Raw genomic sequence first — 22,020 nt, forward strand, 5'->3', positions numbered from 1 at the left:
TGTTATTTTCAATATTTTAAAATTTCATTATTAAAGCAATTTCTTTATATTTTTAATAAATCAGGTACATAATATCAAATATCTCATTTCCTCATCATAGTTGGTATATACAATACTTGTGTTCACAAACTTTGAGAGTAGAATAATGGTTTTTCAGGGACCAGGAACAACAGAAGGAGGGAGAAAGGAAAAGAAATGTTGACTGATGAGCACTAAATTATATTTACATAGGAATAAAACTTATTGTTTTGTTACTGCACAGAAAAGTGATGATAGATAGCAATAATTAATGTATATTTCAAAAAGTAAAAGAGTTTGAATAGCATAATAAAGAAAGGACAGGTATTTGAGGAAAACACATTCAACATGGTGAAACACGACACAATGCATTCATGCATAGAAACAGTGCATGGTGCCCACCTTATCATCATTGATATGGATAATTTGGGGATTTACATATCAGATAATATGAAGTTATAATGAAAACAGAATAAAAACATAAGGAATGGGTGTAGGGAAGACATTTTAGGCAATGAAGCACAATTGAGAGCCCCAATACATTACCCTACACGTATGGCCAACCGGTTTTCAACAAGGGTTGAAAATAAAACATGAGGAAAGGACGTTCTCTTCAACAATAGAGTGAAAGAATGAAATGAGACAGTTCTTTAAGGACATACAGAAATATCAGCTTAAAATGGGTCAAAGGTGCTGGGCTTGGTGCTGCACTCCTGCAAACCCAGCTCCTTGGGGGACTGAGGCAGGAGAAATCAAAGTTAAAAGTCAGCTTCCTCAATTTAGGGAGACCCTTTGTCAAAATTAAAAATTAAAAAGAAAAGGCTGCTAAGGTTGTCAGTGGTAAAGCACCCCAGAGTTCAATTCCCAGGACTGGAAAAATAAGAAATAAACATACAAACAAATAAATAGAGCTGATTGTAGCTCAGTGGTAGAGTGCCTTGGGATTGAATCTCCAGGTCTACAGGGGAAAAGTGAAAAAAGAAAAGAAAAGAAAAAATGCATTAAAATTTTATACTAAACACCTGAGACTAAAATGCCCAGAATAAATCATCAGGGAAAATCTTCAGGACTGTGGGGTGTCCATGATTTCTTGAAATGACATAATAAACAAACAGCAACACAAAACTTAGACAAGTGGGTCTAGGTCTGCATCCAACTAAAAGATTTTGAAAAGCAAAGGAAATAGTGACCATAGTGCAAAAAAGCAAACTATAAAAGTAGGATAAAATATTTGCAAACCATATTTCTAATATGAAACTCAATATTGAAAATATACAAGAAACTTCTAAAAAAGAAAAAAAATCTGACTTACAAGTAGGCAAACATCTTGAAAATACTTTTCTTCAGTGAAGACAATGGCCTACAGGTATATTGAAAGATATTCCATACTCCATGTCACTAATCATCAGGGAAATGCAAATCTGAAACATTTGAACAATAACTAACAGGGAACAAAAAAAAAATGTTTCCAGAATGGGCAGCAGGTAAGACCCATTCTGGAAACATTTACTTTTTTGTTATGAAGTACATCATTATGTTGCTGTATTAAGGCAGGTGACTACTGGGGCATATCCCCCTTGGGACACCCCCTGTGGGCTTCTTCAATAGTTCTGTAAGTGGATATAAGCAATCTAAATTAGCCGTAATCACAGTGTACCTGAGTCTGTGTTGCTGTGTCTTGGGTAAGGGAAAATTTCAGATCATTTGACAGATGTTTTGGACTTTCAAGTACAACTATATTATTTTGTATTTAACATTTTAGCTGCTAAACTTCAAGTACTAAACACATTAGTTCTTACAAATATAAATCACATATATTCAACAAAATCTGTTTTATTACTTTAAACCAACTTCTTGGTAAGAAAAAATAAAAAAGGAAAATACTGAATTTGTGTGTTTCCATAAGTAAATAACTGTGTTCCTTATCAGGTACACATTTTAATTTTTCTGATTTATATATTTCAAAGTAAGGATAGTTATGAATTTGATCACTGGATTATAAAAAATGTTTGATATATTGAACCATTGGAGCTCTTGTATTTTGATATAATAGTTAAGAAGCAGAACCTAGATATGAGATCTGTGACTTTCTCTTAACATGCCTCTATTTTTAATGATCTAAAATAGCCAAACCCATCTTGACCCAGTCTCTGCTTTAATTCCCTGAGAAGCAGGGGTGCAGCTGCATAAGGGAGCCACAGTGTAATGGGATCCAGTTGAATATACTGAAAAGAGCATGCACTCCTGAAGGAGAACTGGGACTGCCTTTTAACTCTGGAAAACAGTACCTAGAAAATTTGCTATTAGGTAAAACAATGTAATGTTCACGAAAGTTCATGCAGCAAATGGATGTTATGATTTCTCCCCTTTATTGCAAATATAGTGCTTCCTCATGGAGCTCAAGATATGTGGGCTTTACCTTCAATTTAAAGTGGATTAATGAACACTATTTTATAACTTGATCATAGTTATCTTCTCTTTAGTTCTCTGAAGTCTTTGAATATGTGTCATTATTGACTTACTGTGCAGAATAACTTTCTTTTAATATCTAATAGGAATGCCTGTCCCAAGAAGAATTTATCTGAAATATCTTATATATTCAAAGCAAAAGTAAGCCCCTATAATGTAGAAAAGGGAACTGTAATAATTTTCACATATGTTGTTTTTGCCAAATCACTCAATTCACACAATTTATTATTCTCTAAAGAGTAATTGAGAAATATAAAATGTATTCATTGGAAAAATTCATATATCAAAATGTGTTTCATTGAATTTAATCCTAATAAGTTACCCTGTGAATGAACTAATTTAGCACATTCTATAATTAAAGTTATTCAGAAGATTTAAATTTAACATAATGTCACTGAATATTAACTGTAATATTGAAATTAAATATTAAATTTAACATTGTATAGGTGAGTAGATTATAGCAAATCATTCTTCATGGTTGATAACCAATATAAAATTCTGATTCTATTCCAATGCTATGTCCCTGACATAATAGCTAATTTTAAAAATATTTTTATTTGTAGATGGATACAATGAATAAATTTATTTTATTTATTTCTGTTTCTATGTGGTGTTGAGGATCCAACCCGCTGCCTCACACCTGCTAGGCAAGTGCTCTACCACTGAGGCAAACCCCAGCCAAAAACTCATGTTTTTAGACGTCAGAAGGAATTTTTTTTCTCCAACTTACCTTGTGTTTCAATGTGAATAATTTTGTAATAAGTTAATAGAATCTAATGGTATATTAATCAGTTTACCTGATGACATAAGAAATGACATGGGTATAGTCACTGTGTAAACAGCCTTGTGTTCTACGTGACTCTCCAGGGAATACTGGGAGCTGTCCATTCACCATCATGGCTGTCTTCTGATCTACTGCTTGGAAATTATGCAGACAAATAAGCACACATACACACACACGTGCATGTCCATGCTCCTTAGGTTCACTGTGCTGTTCATTCTTTCCTAGTTATGTTGGTGTGATTTTATGGTCATCTTCAAGTGTGCTCCATGGGATTTCAGCATGAAGAATGTCACTGAAGTAACTGTATTTGTGCTGAAGGGCTTCACTGACAATCCTGAACTGCAGATCTTCTTCTTCCTCCTGTTTCTAGCACTTTACCTGTTTACTCTCATGGGAAATTTAGGACTGATTGCCTTAGTCATTGTGGATTCCCAGCTGCACAACCCAATGTACTATTTTCTGGGTGTATTGTCTTCAGTAGATGCCTGCTATTCCTCTGCTATCACTCCAAATATGTTGGTGGACTTTCTGTCAAGGGAGAAAGCCATTTCATTTGGTGCATGTGCAGCCCAGATGTTCCTTGCTGTAACCTGTGGAACCACAGAGTGCTTTCTCTTGGCAGCCATGGCTTATGATCGCTATGTGGCCATCTACAACCCACTTCTCTATTCAGTGAGCATGTCACCCAGGGTCTATGTGCCACTCATGGTGGCTTCCTGTGTTGGTGGGATTGTGCATGCTATAACACACACGACTGCCACTTTCAGCCTGTCCTTCTGTGGATCCAATGTAATCAAACACATCTTCTGTGACATCCCTCCTCTCCTTGCCATTTCTTGTTCTGACACCCGCCCCAACCAGCTTCTGCTCTTCTACTTTGCTGGCTCCATTGAGATATGCACTATCCTAATCGTCCTGATCTCCTATGGTTTCATTCTGTTGGCAATTCTGAGGATCCGCTCTGCTGAAGGGAAGAGGAAAGTCTTTTCCACTTGTGGCTCCCACCTAACTGCAGTGTCCATTTCTCATGGTACTGCTGTATTCATGTATGTGAGACCAACATCCAACTATGCTTTGGAGCACGACAAGGTAGTGTCTATATTTTACACCATTGTTATTCCCATGCTGAATCCCCTCATCTACAGTTTGAGGAACAAGGATGTAAAAGAAGCAATGCAGAGTTTTTGGGCAAAATTAGTTTATCATTAAAGTATATCTTTCCCTCTAAAATTATATTGAAAAAATTTGTGTGATAGGTATGTCAGTGTCAAGAGGATATAATGAAAGTGTGTATTTTAATGTGTTAGTGTATTTCTTGTTTGAAGACATTTGAAAATAAAGTTCATTGATGATCTCCACTATGTTGTTTTACATGCAGAAAAATTTTTAACATCCTTTTGCTTTTTACAATGTTCATACTAATATATGAATATGCATACATACCTATGAGCATCTATGCTGATACTAAGTGAAATGCTAAAAGATCCACACATGCTGGTGAATACTTACATAATATTTGTTTTAAAATTCTGGGTATGTTACTTTAACCTCCATCTAGATCATATTTTAGGTTCTTATATTTGGAATTACAAATTATTGTTTAGTAATATCTGTCTGGCTTGACCCAACACCATTTAATACAAGGAAAATAATTTTGTGTTCATAATCCTAGGGTGTTTTGCATAGTCATTTGTACCTGATTCTAGTTCAAAGCAATCTGCTACATCCTTATGTCTATGCAGCACACTACTCAGCTTGTGGTTCAGACACCACAAGCAACTGGATCAAATTCCAGGGTTTCATCACTGGCCCCTGTTTTGAGTGTGAATTATTTTTTCTCTTTTTTGGTATCTTCAACAACACTGTTTTAAGACTATTCTCTAATTCCTCACCAATTGCAGTTAAGTATACATCTGCATTTTTCAAAATTACACTTTCACACAAGAATAACTGAAGGAAAACACATTTCAGAGTCGTGTGCTGCTGGTTAACAGATTTTGCTTTACCTAGGACTAAGCCCACATCCACCATTAGGAAACTCCCCACAGTTTTGACTTATTTTTCTTTTAACTGCTAATACTCTGTGAGTCTGTTGCAAATGCACCTCTTCCTTATTGTCATGTTCCTGGAAGAAAAGAACAGAAAAGAACTCTGGTAAACTCATATTTAACCCTCCTTCCAATATACCTCATTTTATTTGAAAATATGGGCCTCAAATTTTAGTTTATATGATACTGTTTTTCCTTTCGTTATCACTACTTCTAATTATTTTGTGAATTAATTTCTCCCTCAAGACCACATTTATTTATTAATTATAGCAGAACAAAATCTTTATTATGTATTATATGAAGGATACTTTCTAAATATGTAACTAATAAATTTAAATGATAACACAATGGTAAAACTACAGAGCATCTCATATACAATGTATTCCTACTTAATGCATTTGAATTTGTTTTCATCTCTTAGAGGGTTCTCCCTTGTTATATCACATGACTCATTCCTTCAAATGTCAAATCCAAATCATGGATATTGATTTCTATCATCTCCACATATCTAAATCATATAATTTTTTATTGAACCTGCAAATACATGTTTTAAAATTAAGTATGGGAGAGTTCCTTATACACAATTCAAAATTCAAAAGATGAATTTTATGCTTTAAAGATTTCATCTGGATTATAGTAATTAATTACAAATATACTAAAAGTACAAATCACTATTTGAGAAAATAGATACATCTGTTGATTAAATATATAATTGACTAAGGAAATAATGAACAAGCATCCATATAGACAATTCATGGAAAAAGAAACTTTTTGTCTACAGTGTATGCATTTTAATAATGATTTGGAAACTGTTAATGTAAAATGAAATTAGATACTTTTATATGTACTTAAAATTGACAGTAATTAGAAAGATGGAAACTTCAAAGTAATTATGCAAAGTTGGACTAAAGGAACATTTCCTCTCTGCTTATGGAATGTAAAAGTAAGTTGTTTTGAACAGTCTATTAATTTCTAGTATTTATATATTCAGGAATGGCAGAGAATATGATCCTGCTAGAAGAATTAAGATGGATGATTCCAAAATCAAACGACCAAATTTAAAAAAATAAATATGTAGAATAAGAATTTCAGTAGCATATTATACAATTTCACTTAAAATATCTATAATGTTAAAGTATGTTTTATAAATACACCAATGTATGACTCACCAATGATAAATGCAAGAGAATGACAAATGGTAGACAGTGCTCACCTCAGACCACAGAAAGAAACTGACAGGTTAAAAATCATGATTAATAGGAAGAGGAAATATGTCCAATAGTTTCAATTTTGAAAAATGTGATTTTTATGGTAAAAATGAAGACTGATTAAGGTAAGCCAGGTATGGTGGCCTTGTGTATTATCCCAGCAATGTAGGAGGCTGAGGCAAGATTGAGCTTAAGGTCAGCCTAGGCAACTTAGGGAGATTCTGCCTCCAAATAAACAAAATAAAATAAAATAAAAATGAGCTATGAATATAGCTCAATGGTAAAGCACAGTTAGATTCAATCATATACACTGATGAAAGAAGAAAACGAAAGAAAAGGAAGGAAGAAGAAAGGAAGGAAGGAAGGAAGGAAGGAAGGAAGGAAGAGGGAGGGAGTGAGGGAGGAAGACAGACGAGGAAGAGGGAAGGAGGGGGAGGAAGGAAGAAAGAAAAAGGACAAAGATGAACATTTAAAGTAGGTTTTGCTCTGACCTAATATTCATTAAGAAAAGAAAGCATGTTTTGACTTAAGAAAAACGTATAGTAATATTGTTAATATTTGTCAGAAATTTAAGGTTACCATGATCCTGGTAGTTAATTACATATATTTTTAAGTTATATAATTTGCAGATACAAACACTTTTCAGTACCCCAAATTCAAATCTTCAGTAAAGCAAAATCTATGGCAAACTGAGAAGACATTCATTGTATCGATAAAATATACACAATTTATTATTAAGAATGCATACAAATTATATGGGCAAAAAGCAAAATTAGGCTTGTTACTAAATAAGATACAAATAACAAAAGTATAAAATTATATGCAATTTAAAAAGACCTCATCATGATAAATTTCACAGGCCACAAAACTAGCTATTTTAAAGGACCAGTTTAGTGGCAATTCTTACATTAAGAGTGCCACACAACCGCCACCTCTATCTAGTGCACCAAGGATTCCATCATTACAACATTTCCACTAAGCAATTTCCCCATCCTCACTTCTTTCCACCCCAGTAATATTTTTTCCATCTCTTTGAATCATACATTTCATGTAAAGGATTCACAGTAAAGATGATCATTGTTGCCCACGTACTTTGAATTAGTACATGATCATCAAGATTCTTATCTTTAGTAGAATGTATTGACACTTAATGACTTATATAAAAAAAAGTTTGGTGTGCTTAACATGAGTGACACCCTCTCAATATTTTCAACTCTGTCAATACAATACTGTTAATTATAGCAATGATGTTTTTCTTCAAATCTCTAGAACTCTTCTATTTTACATAATTGAGACTTTGAAGTCTACCTATTAGCAACCATTCATTTTTCCCAGTCCTCAGTTCTTTGCAACTAATTACAGATTTTCTGATTTAATAAGGTTGAATATTTTAAATATCTCATGTAAGGCAGATTATGCAGTGTTTCAGCGAGTGGCTTATTTAATTTACATAATGTTCTACAGGTTCATCCTTGTTGTCATAGATTACAGGGTGTAATTCTTAAGGTTGAAATAATATTACCTCTTTTCTATATACTATTTTCAATTTATTCATTTAACAATGAATGGATAATTAAGTTGCTTGCATATATTGGTTATTTAGAAAAATGCTGCAATGAAAATAAGAATCTAAAGTCTCATTGAGATCTTATTACCTACACTTTTGATAAAACCTATAAGTGAGATTTAAGTGTAAAATAAATATGTAAATAAATAATTAAATGAATACAGAGGTAAAGTCATACTCAATTATAAATTGTTTCTGATTATTAGTGAATAACCTCCAGGCATTTCATTAAGCTCTCAAATGCTTTAAATATAATGAACAAATTACTTTGGCATCTCCTCAGGGAGATTATTAGAAATTAAAAAAAAATAAAATAAAAAAGCACAAATTGCTCTCAAAACCCCATGTTCAGGAACACATTTGAAAATCAAGGGAGAGGTTTCATTGCAGGTAATAAAGACAGAGGTTTAGGTGGTGCCATGTGTTACCAGAACTTTCAGGAATTGTCATATTTTGCTATGGATTTGCCATGTAACTAAATGGCCATTTTTGATTCTGTGCTTTCTACAACTGCTTAACAGCTGCAGAAATAGAACCTGTTTTTTTTTCCTTCATAGTAATTTGTGAATATTTTATCTATACTCTCATAAGCATTTTTGAAACACACATAATGTGTGTTTTCACAAAAGAATTGATTTCATATAAATATAGTTTTATATTTAATGGAGATCAAAACTCAGAGGAGATACAGATTAAATAAAGGGGCATAACCTCTTTATTTGCAAAACTTGAGACTCAATGGTGTCTTTGCAAATAGTAAATCTAGACACTTTTGTTGATACCACAGAAAGTAGTTGAACATTTAGTGATTGTGCAGATAAATGTATAAATGTGATCCATTCCGGATGTCCTGATGAGGAAATGAAGTGTCCTCCTCACACTGAGGTTTGCACAGCATTATTTAAGTATCAGGATACTTTATGTATCTGCTGTTAAAGTGATGATAAAATGTTACTCATTTTGCAGTGGAATCTGAGTAAATTTTTCTCAAAACTATTGTGTCAAAAATGAAAATTCAAGTGTACAGCAAAGATAATAAACTAGGATAAAGCAATTTGTTACTTTAAAATAATTCATACACTATTCAGATGAAACATTTTTATCTTTCCACAATTATGAAAATTTATAATTATCATACCCAATGTACTTTATTTTAAAATTTTATACTAAAATAATTAATCCTCCTTTAATCTTCCCCAAAGCCTGCAAGGACCTGTGGGTTTGTATATGTGAAGGAATAGTTTTAGATAAATTATTTGCCAAAAACTACTATGGTATATACACTAAGTTCAAGTATAACTGAGACCGTATGTACATACATATATTTTGGTTTTTTTCTTGGCATAAAGACAATTTGCAATGTGATCCATTAAGATTTTCCTATTTTTACATCTATGTAATATCTACCAAAGTTTTTATCATCTTCTGCTATAATACCTGTAGGTACAAGGATTGAAAGAACAATATTTGAATTAGAGAGTTATATGTATATTTATCATTCAAAATTCTTATTACAGAATTGGTATATGTTTTTTGTACCATGTTACTGAACTTGATTAATAAATGTTACTATTTAATTAAAATTACATGAATGGTAAATATAAAACTTAAAGAAGTGCTATAATTTCTGATATACCTATCACCCAAAGTTACTATTGTGTTTATTCTTTTATAATATTCACATGTGCTATCTATCATCTCCAGTTATTGTCTCTCTCTCTCTCTCTCTCTCTTTCTCTTTCTCTCAAATCTTTACATTTGGAGCTATTGATAATTTGGGGGTGGATATTGAATACAGTGGGATGTTTAGGGCCTAACTAGCTTCTGATTAGATGCCAAAAGCCTGTCACCAACGAACTGGGGCAAATTATCTTCAGCAGTGAATAGTATTGTGAGTAAAGAACCCTAAATAGCATCACTGATCCGCCTCTGTCTCTAACACTATTTATCTTTCTCTTTTAAGGAAGGTGAGTTTATTTTCAAAAATTTTAAATGGAAAACTTTCCATCTATCTTATTTACATCAACCTTGCTTAATAGAAGTCCCCAGGTGATAATATTTGAAATCTATTGACTCTGATGATGTCTCTGTCCAGAACAGGTTTTGTGATAAACTTGGATGGAGAAATACAACCTCACAGTGGTACATGAGTTCATTCTGAAGAGCATCACTTCGCGCCCTGAGCTGCAGGCTCCACTGTTTGGGTTCTTCCTCATCATCTACATGAGCACACTGGTGGGAAACTTGGGCATGATCATCCTCATCAAGGTGGACCACAGCCTGCAAACACCCATGTCCTTTTTCTTGAGGCACCTGGCTATTACAGATCTGGGTTATTCTACAGCTGTGGGTCCCAAAATGTTAGCAAATTTTGTTCTGGATCAAAATACAATCTCCTATTATTTTTGTGCTGCACAGCTTGCTTGCTTTCTTGTGTTCATTGCTTGTGAGCTATTTATTCTCTCTGCAATGGCCTTTGATCACTATGTGGCCATCTGTAACCCTCTCCTCTACACTGTCATCATGTCACAGAAGGTATGTTGGGTTCTGGTGGCAATCCCCTATCTCTACTGCACAATTGTGTCACTTCTAATCACCACAAAGATTTTTACTTTGCCCTTCTGTGGCTACAATGTCATCAGTCATTTCTACTGTGGCAGTCTCCCCTTGTTATCTTTGCTCTGCTCAAACACACATGAGATTGAAGTGATGAATCTGTTTTTAGCAGCTTTTAATTTGATTTCCTCTCTTCTGATTGTCCTTGTGTCCTATCTGTTCATTCTCAAAGCCATTCTCAGGATGAAGTCAGCTGAGGGCAGGCGCAAAGCTTTCTCCACCTGTGGGTCCCACCTGACAGCGGTCACTGTGTTCTATGGGACTTTGATATTTATGTATGTGCAGCCCAAGTCCAGTCACTCCTTGGACACTGATAAAGTGGCTTCCATATTTTATACTATGGTCATCCCCATGTTAAATCCCTTGATTTATAGCCTGAGAAACAAAGATGTAAAGTATGCTCTTCAGAGGACATGGAAAAAAATACATATTTTTTTACTAAAGTTCATAAACCTTATGACCCATCAAATAAGATTTGAATGTTAACATGTTGTTTCCTCTAGAATCTGTAGCAAGTACAAATGAGTTCAACATATTAAAACACTGGCTGTCTTAGTAATAGTCAGACATCAGAATGCCATAAAAATCAGTGAAACAAAATATTTAAAAGATTTTTCTTTGGGGACAAAAACTGAATCTTTTTTTTTTTCTTTTACCAGTTGGAAGTTTTTTAATTTTCTTTTTCTTGTAGTACCCATATTTTTATTCTAGTTTTATCATAGAATTACATGCTGTTACATTTTATGACTTATATTTTTAATTATTTTATTTATTTATTTATTTATTTTTTATAGTCAGGCATTTTGATTCATTGTACACAAATGGGGTACATCATTTCGTTTCTATGGTTGTACATGATGTAGATTCATACCATTTGCATAATCATACAAGTACATAGGGTTGAATGTGATGCTTGAAAAAATGTACCATAGTATGGTCTTCAGATTTAAAGACAAAAAGGGCATTTACAGAGTTGTTTGCTGAATGGGAGTGAGGAAGAAGAGTAGGCACTGCTGGGCAGCTTAGTGGTTTCTGCAACATTCTCAACTATTACAGTAAAATTTGCAGCATCTCCATGTGTATTTGGCTTTTCTTTTTTGGGGGGGAGGTAAGCACATTCCATGTGTTTTATGCTTCATACATTTCTTTTTTTTTCTTTTTTTTATTGTAAACAAATGGGATACATTTTGATTCTCTGTACATGGAGTAAAGGCATACCATTCGTGTAATCATAAATTTACACAGGGCAATGTTTTTTGATTCATTTTGCCATTTTTCCCTTCCCCCCCAACCCTCTCCCCTTTTTTCCCTCTATACAGTGCTTCATACATTTCTATGGATTATGTTAAAATCAGGGTTGGTTGTAGAATTGGGAGGTTCAGCATAACATGGTTATTTGTTGAAATCAGTCATATGTATGTGCTCAAATTCCATAATCCACAGGGGCATCTTAGGGTCTTACTCTTTTCTTGACAGTTTCTTTACTTTTGTCTAAATCTAACACAGTCTTTTTAATGATTTGTATTTGAATATCAATAGCTCATGACTTCAGTACAGCATCTGATTCTATTTCAGTGCATGTGTATATGTGAGTGAATACTCACATTGAGAGAGATTTCTTGAGTTCTGACAAAGAAGTTTCCAGACTTTTGCCCTTTGACTTTTCTTACTGAGTTGATACTGATTTCTGATGGCAAATAATTCCTAATGCCTAGTTACTCTTCCTTACCTCTGTAAAGTAAAAGAAAAATTTTTGTTGAAAAGTCACACTTTACTTGTATTTTTCTTTCATTATATGCTTACTCTTATGACAAAGTAAGTCTGCTGCTGTTTCTTGTGACTGACATTCCTCACATTTGATCCATATGTCACTTAGGATCCATTCTTTGAGTTGATTTGATTTTCTGCCTGGGAAAAATCAAACAGGTAATCCTACAATTTGCTCTATGCTTTATTGCTTTTTTTTTTTTCTTTTTTTCCCTTTGTTCTAATTAGTTATACATGACAGTAGAATGCATTTTGACAGTTCAAAAATAAATGGAGTATACCTTCTCATTCTTCTGGTGGTACATGATGTAGAATCACACAGGTCATGTAATCATATATGTGCACTGGGTAATAATGTCTGGTTCATTCTACTATCCTTTCTAAACCTATGCCCACTCACCTTCCTTCACTCCCCCAGCCTAATCCAAAGTACCTCTATTTTTCCCTACCCCCCTAATTACTTCTAATAAGAGTGTATTATGCTCCGTATTGATAGTAGTACTGGTCATTTTCAGGACCTAATTCATTGTAAACCTCTCTAAACTCTGGAACACTTTTTCATTATTTTCATTGATTTGTTTTCATGGCACTTTATGCTACGTATGGACCGATTGTTTCCTCAAATTCATGTTCACTGTATTTTAAATTATGTTATGTTTCTAAAATTAATTCAGTGAATAAAATGTATGAGAAAGATACATATTTCTAATAGCTATGCTTGAAAAAACACTCCAAATTAATTTAAAACATTATTTCGCTTTTATTACAAATTTTGTGTGACTTTGTTTTTTTTTTTTTTTTTTTTTTCTGTACTGGGGGGTCAAACCCAGGTCTTCTTGAATGCTTGGCAAGCACTCTATCACTGAGTTGAATCCCCAGACCTTAGTGTAACTTTTCATAATCCCTCAAATGATAAATCGAAAACAGAACAAAATGTATTGAGGTTTAAATTTTGGTAAAATATTTTATTCATTCTGAAAGTTACTCTGTTTTTCATTGGTAAGTAGATGTATAAGATATATCAGACAGTTACATATTTTTCTATAAAATATAGTTTTAAAAATCAGGAATTGTAATCTGGTAAAACCTTTACTAAGGTAGTTTGTGTCAACAATGTTCGACCATTTGTACAATAATGATTCAGGAAGCTCAATGCAGTTTAGAATAAGAAGTATACAAAAATTGTCATGATATTTAGAATGTCTTTATAAAAGCAATCTGTACTTGAAGTTAAAATCATAAAAAGCAGAGTATTGTGTTTTTCATTTATATGGATACCAAGATATAAATGAGAAAAAATTAAGACTCTCGAAATGGAAATTTATACTGAAAATAACTGTACCACCACCTTAAGATTAGGTCCAGTTGGCCTGAATGGTGAGTTCTATTAATTGCTAAGGAGGAAAGGAATAACTATTTCTACAGATTCTTTATATTGCTTTAACATTCAAATATCATATTGTCATTCACCTTAATAAGAGACTAAAAAAGAACGCATGTCTATCACATTTCAATAGATGTGGAAATTTTTTATAAGTTCCAGTGTATATAAACTTTGACCAACTAATTTTTTTTTCTTTTTTTGCAGTACTGGGGGTTGAACTCAGGGTCTTGTGCTTGCGAGGCAAGCACTCTACCAGCTGAACTATCTCCCTAGCCCTTGACCACCTAATGTTGAAATGAAAGTTTCTAAGACTGTTAGTATTCTCTCTCATTTCCTTCTTTTTCATTTATCATTTTTATTTATTTATTTTTTTAATTCTACTTTCTTCCTGAAGGGGAAACATTATTCTTTAATTTGAACAGGAAAATTCCCTTATGAAACAATTTTATCAAGGATATCCATAAAATGTTATTATGTTCAACTAATACATGAAAAAATACATAAACAGAATATTTCTTATCATCAATTCCTTCCACAGTGTCTCTGCTTTTGTTTGGCGGGTTCCTATTCAGAACATCTCACACAGTTCCCTCTTCAAATGTCAGAATTAAATCATGGTTACTGACACATGTTATCCATGCTTATGCAGGACATGCAAACAAGGACAAACAAATTGTGCTTCTCTCTCTCTCTCTCCCTTTTCTCTCTCTCTCTTGTGTGTGTGTGTATCATTCAGAGCATGGAAAAGATCCTTAAACACAAATGAAAATCACAAAGATTGATACATTTTGCAATTTAAAGTTTCTGAAGTTTGCACAAAAATAATAGCAAATATAATGATAGAGGAAGCTATGGACTAGGGAAAATAGGTACCATTGCTCATTTGTTGGATTAATAAACAATAGACCTAAGATCCATAGAAACGATGTATATGCACGGAAAAATCACAAAATGATAGTATCTTATGACTTATGCATATAGTTTTGTAATAATGTGAAAATATAAATGCACATAAAATACTTTTACAAACTCATAAAATTGACAAAAGTATACAGTAAGGAAAACCAAAGAATGATGGGAGATGGATTAAGGAAAGCGTTCCTACTCTCCTAGTGGGAGTGCAAAATTGTTAGACAATTTGCAGACATGTAATGTATTTCTAGATCCAGCAAAACTAGGAACAATTAATATCCAAATAGAATGACTTGGAAAAGTTCAAAATACATATCTGAGAGAAGAAATAAATTTTCACTACTACACAGACATTCAGTGTTTTAAAAATTAACTTAAAATGTGCAAAATCATATTCTATTTTTGTTTTTTTTTTTTTTTGGTTTTTTGTTTGTTTGGTTTTTTTTGCTAGGGCTTGAACAGAGGGACACTCAACTTATTTTTTTATTTTGGGATAAGGGGTCTCACTAAGTTCCTGATATTTTAGCTAAGACTCTTGCTGAGACAGACCCAGAACTTAATCCTCCTGACTCAGTCTCTGGAGTTGCTGGGATTACAGGCATGTATGCCTGGCCATACTATGTAATTTTAATGAGTACGTAAATGTAAAGTTGCCAATGACAACCTCCACATAAATGACACATTGCAGTTGGAACTTTCCTCAGGTAATGCTAATAACTTGTAAGGGTCAGGGCCAGTATTAAAAGGAAGAGGAAATAGTGTGTTAAGTTTCAATTTCATAAAATGTAATTTTAATGATTATAGTAAATCAAACACTAATGTGAATATGTACTCAATTTTATTTCTATTTAAAATTCATTATGAAGATCAAGTATGGTTTAATTTAGGAAAACATTTAGCAATTTTAATATTTGACAGAGAAATGCAAATCTTCCACAACCCAAAAGACATCATAAACTAAATGAAAATCTATTTTATTATATAGAATAACAAAATTTATTTAGGCATGTATACAAGTGTTACAGTTCAATAATAAACTTCATTTTAAAAGCACAGAACAAATTGATCAGTAATCTGATTATTGAACTTTTCTAAATTCACTTTTTAAATTGAGATAATATTCACATAATATATTATTAACTATCTTAAATACAACCATTTAGCAGCAATTATCATATCCATAGTTTGTTCAATCAACACTTCTCTACAGTTTTACAACATTATCATCACTCCTAGATATCCACTAATTTTTCTCCAAATTTTCCTCCTTTCTGTGCCCTGGGTACTACAAAACTTGTTTCGTTGGTGTGGATTTGTATTTTTTAGGTAGTTCATAAAAATGAAGTCATACTGAATTTTAGCTTATTTTGCATGGCATCTTTTACTTTGAATATTTTAGTTTAAATAGTCATACATACTTATTTCTAATACTACTTATAACTATTCACTACTTTTCTAAAATTTTTATTTTATTGTAGTGAAAAAATTATCATGCAATATACACCCTTAAACTTTTAAGTGTACAATAGAATATTAATTGTATGCACAATATTGGACACTAGGTCTCCACAACTTATTAATTTTCCACAACTAAAACTTTGTACCTAGCCAGACACGGCAGTGCACACTTGCAATCCCAGTGATTTGGGAGCCTGAGGCAGGAGGATCTCGAGTTCAAAGTCAGTCTCAGCAAAAGCAAGACACTAAGGAACTCAGTGAGATCCTGTTTCTAAATAAAAGACAAAATAGAACTGGAAATGTGGCTCAGTGGTCTAGGGTCCCTGAGTTTCAACCACTGGTCCGCTCCCCCACAAAAAACAAAAATCTTTGTACCTTTTGATATGTATCTCCTTTCCCTAGTCCCTAGACACCACCATTTTAGTTACTGATTTTATGAGAATGACTGTTTCAGATACTTATAAAAGTGGAATGGTGTAATTTGGTCCTTTTGTGACCAGCTTATTTCACTAAGATGATGTCTTCATGGTTTATCTATCCACATTGTGAAATATTGCAAGTTACCTTTATCTTTTAAAGCTAAGTAATATTTCATTTCTGAACCTTTCACATTTTCTGCATCTAGTCATCCATCTATGGACTTTAAGTTTTATCTACATCTTGGACATTTTGAATAGTGAGGAAGTGCACATGATAGCATATGATTTCTTTTTGAGATTCTGAGTTAATATATATATACATATATATGTATATGTATATGTGTATACACACACACTCACACACACACATATATATATTTTTAAAAAATACCAAGAAGAAGAGAGACCACTCTTGTTCTACCAAAAAGGAGTAAATAATATAGATAATGACATGAAAATGAATACTGTTTATGCAAAGTTAAAAACACATTTACATTTTTGTTATCCTATAGGGAATAAAACATGCATATTGGAGCAGAATTTTAGAATAGATATTTTATTTATTCCTTTACTCCATTATGTATTGCATCAGTTAGTCAACAAAAATATTTTGAATATCTCTTTACTGAGTATTTTTTTTAGAGACTGATAATAGGTGAACTGACATGACTTTTTCACTTATTTTGTTCATAGTATAAAAAAATTCACACAATAAGAAACATAAAAATGTTGTAAGGATTTAAATTACAACAGATAACATGCTTTGAGGGAACATTGCTAACTTGGAAGAAAAAAATATTTTTCCATCCTAATTATTTAATTAAAAACTAGAAATGAGACCAGGTATATGAGGGGTATCTTAAAAATTTCAATACAATTGATATTGGGTCTATTTAAAATAATTAACATTTTGAATTTATTTTGCATATCATCTAGTTTTCAAGTTTACCTTCATGGGGGAGTTACTCTTGAAATAAAAATGGCGGCTTATATTCAGTTCTACTTCCTATATTCACATATGATCATTAGTGCCACAGTTCTGTGCTTTCTAACTGTTGAATTTTATTCATCCCAGGACCAGCAGCAGCACTTCCCAGTTAACACAGGGTGCAGGGGTACAGTTCAAGAGAAGGAGAAAGAAATTGATGTCATTACTGCGCCTTTTGTTACCCAGTTTGATTGCTTAAGGGAAGCCATGATCTTCATCTTTCATTCCTACCTGACTAATGAGCATTCTATTTGTTGCTTTCCCTCTGGAATCAAGCCTTTATTTGAGAGATGTATTTCTCATGTCCAGGGATTTGAACCCAGTAGAAAACATAATTGAGGGGGAAGGTCTTCAGGGACACCGGACCCTCGTAAGTCTTCATCATACTCCAAAGCAACCTTGATTTGGGGACTTCACCAGCGCTCTCTGCACAGGTAGGTTACATCAAATATTTTACTTATCACTTAGTCTAAATATAAGGTCCAACTACTTTGAAATGTTGACATTCAAATTAGACTCTAGACTGAAACGGTGTATTTTCTTTCCAAGTGACTCAACTGTCTGCCTACAGATTTCTCAGTGGCAGATATGGTGATAGAACTTAAATAATTATGTCTAACTTCTCTATTGATAGATTAGAGTGCTTGAGTATGCAGAGGAACAAATAAACTTTCTTCTTTTGAATCTGTGCTTTGCTCATGATAGAAAATTAAGATGGAAATATTCCCTGGTGCCAATAGTCAATCTCTGTGTTCACAGTGGGCACTGGGAGACATGAGGTCATTCAGTATTTATCCCAAATACAATACATGTCTAAATAAGTTTATAACAAATTCCATGGACTTGGGATATAGCTCAGTGGTAGAGTACTCATGTAGCATGAATAAAGTCCTGAGTTTGATTCTCAGTGAAAAAAGAAATCATTCTGTGGTAGAAAGCAATGGGCTATAATTTTTAAAATTATCTGAGAAGTTAATTAATAATTCATATTATAATTCCTAGTTCATATTTTGTCACATTTGGAAATAAAATAGGACATTAAGATGACTAACTTTACTTATATATTTTGAAACTTTTTGTTACTATGACTTTATTGTAGTAGTAGACTTATGAAATATTTGTACTAATGAGTAATTTGAAAAGAATACAGAAAATAAAACTAACTCAAGCACAAATGCTAAGTCAAATAAGACTGGAGGGGCGGGGAAAAAAATGAGAAAACTGGTGCTGTCCTATAGGAACTATTTCAGCAGGTGTACTCACCGCTACTGTAAAGCAACCGTGTATTTATCAGTCATATTTCAGTAGAGGAAGGAATTAGCAATAGGTAAGGACATTAGAGTTAGTAAAGTTTCACTTGTAAATATCTTTTTGCTAAAATTCATATGAGATATGGTCTTTGGGGAATGGAATAATTGAACCACCTCTGTGAGCAGTACAGTACTGTTGTACTTGTTCAGTGATGTGGAGGAGGTGGGAGGGAGGCAGTTGCAAAAGGTAATTTGTTAGTGTGTCCGTATTTGGACATTTTCAGACATCAGATTTCTATATGCTTTATGCATTTTGATTTGCTGTGTATATAGTGTGTATAATGGAAAAGTGAGTAACAATTTTTAAATATTTAGTCTTTAGATGTTAAAGAGATTGTCAGCGTATGACCAAATAGTTAGTAAAATCAGCGTGTTTTGCAAATTTTGTGTTGAAATTCATAGGAAAGTTTGTGCTCTGTAAGTGACTTCTGGATGTGAATTTATTCAAACATTTCTGAGCATTACAAATGCCTGAATTTGTCCACAGGGCTGAAAATAGAGAGAAGGAAGTGAGGAGGAGGGAAAGTTTCAAGAACATTAGGAGACAACTCAGATGATGGACTTTGTTAGGTGTGCAATTTCAGTTAACAGTGCTCTGTGCATAGTGGAGCAGTTCTCATGTGGAACATCTTCTCTTCCAATATATTGAAAAGGGCTTGATACTTTAAAAGTAGAAGTAATAGAATAAAACTTTTTGTAAAAAAGAAGTATTGAGGTTCAGGCCTGTTTTTAGGCAGCTGAAAAAAAGTGATGCTGCAATTTATAAGGAGAAAGGAAAATATTGAAATTCTCCAGGTTGACTGATGATAAAAGTAGCCTGAAAAGGACACCTGTAGAAGCCAAGGAAAGGTAACTGGAAGTAACGCCTGTTCACTGATTTCTTAAAGAGCACTCTGGGAAAACACATAGGTGTGGGCATACATATACACACACATATGTATATTCATCAAGTTTGGTTCCTATATGACTGATATTATAATAATCCCAGCGACTCAGGAGACTGAGGCAGGAGAATTGCAATTTCAAATCCAGCCTGATCAACTCAGTGAAGCCCTATGCATCTTAGAGAGATGCTGCCTGCAAATTAAAAAAAAAAAAAAAAAAAAAAATATATATATATATATATACACACACACACTTATATATTTATATATGTATTTTGGTGCTTAAGCACCCCTGGGCTCAATCCCTGGTGTGTGTGTGTATATATACATATATTTTTTTTTGTATATATATATATATATATTTATGTTTATATATATATATACATATGTACACACATATATACATACATACACACACAATGAACAAATAAATTTGTTATCCAAACATATCTAAGAAACTCAATTATCTCTGGTGGGTTTCTGTTTCCATGATTTGTGAAAAGAAGGGGAGAAAAGCAATTAAGTATTGAAACATTTTAAAAGTTTGTCAATCAAAATAAACTGATTTTAAATGATGCACTTAAAAACCTAGCACATAACAGAGAAAGTGACTTTGATATCTTTCCATTTTCCTCATTAAAAGACAAACACAACATTATAAATGGTTTCTGGGAATCTCACCCACGTGACGGAGTTTGTTCTCATGGGAGTCTCGGACCGCCCAGAGCTGCAGATCCCCCTATTCCTGCTCTTCCTGCTCATCTATGGACTGACTGTGACAGGGAACCTGGGCATCATCATCCTCACGAGTGTCGACTCTCGACTTCAGACTCCCATGTACTTTTTCCTCCGACATCTGGCTGTCATCAATCTTGGCAACTCTACTGTCATTGCCCCTAAAATGCTGGTCAACTTCTTAGTAAGTAAGAAAACCACCTCCTACTATGAATGTGCCACCCAACTGGGAGGATTCCTGGTTTTCATTGTAGCTGAGATCTTCATGCTGGCGGTGATGGCCTATGACCGCTATGTGGCCATTTGCAACCCCCTGCTCTACATGGTGGTGGTATCTCGCAGGATCTGCCTTCTGCTGGTGTCCCTCACCTACCTCTATGGCTTTTGTACAGCTACTGTGGTTACGCCTTGTGTGTTCTCTGTGTCTTACCGCTCGTCCAACAAAATCAACCATTTTTACTGTGACAACATCCCTTTGTTAGCCCTGTCCTGCTCTGATACCTACATACCAGAAACAGTGGTGTTTATCTTTTCAGGGACAAATTTGTTTTTCTCCATGATTATCGTTCTCATATCCTACTTCAACATTGTCCTTGCCATTTTGAGAATACGTTCCTCCAAGGGACGACAAAAAGCCTTTTCCACCTGTGCTTCCCACATGGTGGCCGTCACTGTGTTCTATGGGACGCTCCTTTTCATGTATTTGCAACCAAGGACCAACCACTCATTAAGCACGGACAAAATGGCTTCAGTTTTCTACACCCTAGTGATACCCATGCTAAACCCTGTAATTTATAGTCTAAGGAATAAAGATGTAAAAGACGTTTTGAAGGGATTCCTGCATAGTCCATGCAAATAGTTCAAACCAATGTAAATTTAAAACTACAACTATCTTACTGGTTTTTGTTTCCTCCTGAAATCTCTTCTCTTTTCCAAAACGGCAGTAAGTGATTAGAAACTCCACTTATTTCAGTAGGACAAATTTAAATTGTCCTCATTCCAACTTTAATTACTGAAACTAGAGAAAATCCTATGCATGTAATAGATAATAATTATAAGAGAATCACAGTCTCTGGAACAGAAGTCCACTGTGCTTCTCCTTTGCTAGCAAAGCAATAAAACTTCTTTTTCCCTTTCCTCAAAAACAAACAAACAAACAAAAAACTAGATAATAATTATAAAAGAAGGACATATTAAATTAAAATGGGAGATACCAAGGAGTTCTTAAGATTTCTAAGTAAGAGATGGCTTATAACAGGGGACTAGAAGGTCTGTGAAAATAATTTCTTGGGAAAGGGTCCAATATGAGATTACCCTCTTTGCCACTGACATCTTTGTTGAATTACTAAAGATGATATATTTTATTTGTGCAGCAGTTTCTTCATTGAGTTCTCAACTTTTGAGGTATCATTTTATCTTGTTTTTAGTAATAAATGTGTATCAAAGAAAAAGT

At 33.5% G+C, this 22,020-nt stretch overlaps 3 protein-coding genes across 3 annotated transcripts; all 3 read left to right on the top strand.

Annotated features, from left to right (window-relative positions):
• The first annotated feature begins 3,511 nt into the window (after window positions 1–3,511).
• On the top strand, window positions 3,512–4,480 carry LOC124975064 (olfactory receptor 1086-like). Its single transcript, XM_047537943.1, has one exon. It carries the CDS (start codon window positions 3,515–3,517, stop codon window positions 4,478–4,480), a length of 966 nt encoding a protein of 321 aa, XP_047393899.1. The 5' UTR covers window positions 3,512–3,514.
• Window positions 4,481–10,212: 5,732 nt separating this feature from the next.
• LOC124975028 (olfactory receptor 8K3-like) lies at window positions 10,213–11,196 on the top strand. Its single transcript, XM_047537925.1, has one exon. The coding sequence runs from the start codon at window positions 10,213–10,215 to the stop codon at window positions 11,194–11,196; it is 984 nt and encodes a 327-aa protein (XP_047393881.1).
• Window positions 11,197–20,493: 9,297 nt separating this feature from the next.
• On the top strand, window positions 20,494–21,426 carry LOC124975067 (olfactory receptor 8J3-like). The gene has a single exon (XM_047537947.1). The coding sequence runs from the start codon at window positions 20,494–20,496 to the stop codon at window positions 21,424–21,426; it is 933 nt and encodes a 310-aa protein (XP_047393903.1).
• Window positions 21,427–22,020: the final 594 nt, after the last annotated feature.

This window comes from Sciurus carolinensis, unplaced genomic scaffold (assembly GCF_902686445.1).
Source record: "Sciurus carolinensis unplaced genomic scaffold, mSciCar1.2, whole genome shotgun sequence".
Taxonomy (NCBI): domain Eukaryota; kingdom Metazoa; phylum Chordata; class Mammalia; order Rodentia; family Sciuridae; genus Sciurus; species Sciurus carolinensis.

What these genes read in the sequence shown, in the direction of transcription:
- LOC124975064 (XM_047537943.1), top strand. Translation starts at nt 3,515, where the DNA reads ATGGTCATCTTCAAGTGTGCTCCATGGGATTTCAGCATGAAGAATGTC.
- LOC124975028 (XM_047537925.1), top strand. Translation starts at nt 10,213, where the DNA reads ATGGAGAAATACAACCTCACAGTGGTACATGAGTTCATTCTGAAGAGC.
- LOC124975067 (XM_047537947.1), top strand. Translation starts at nt 20,494, where the DNA reads ATGGTTTCTGGGAATCTCACCCACGTGACGGAGTTTGTTCTCATGGGA.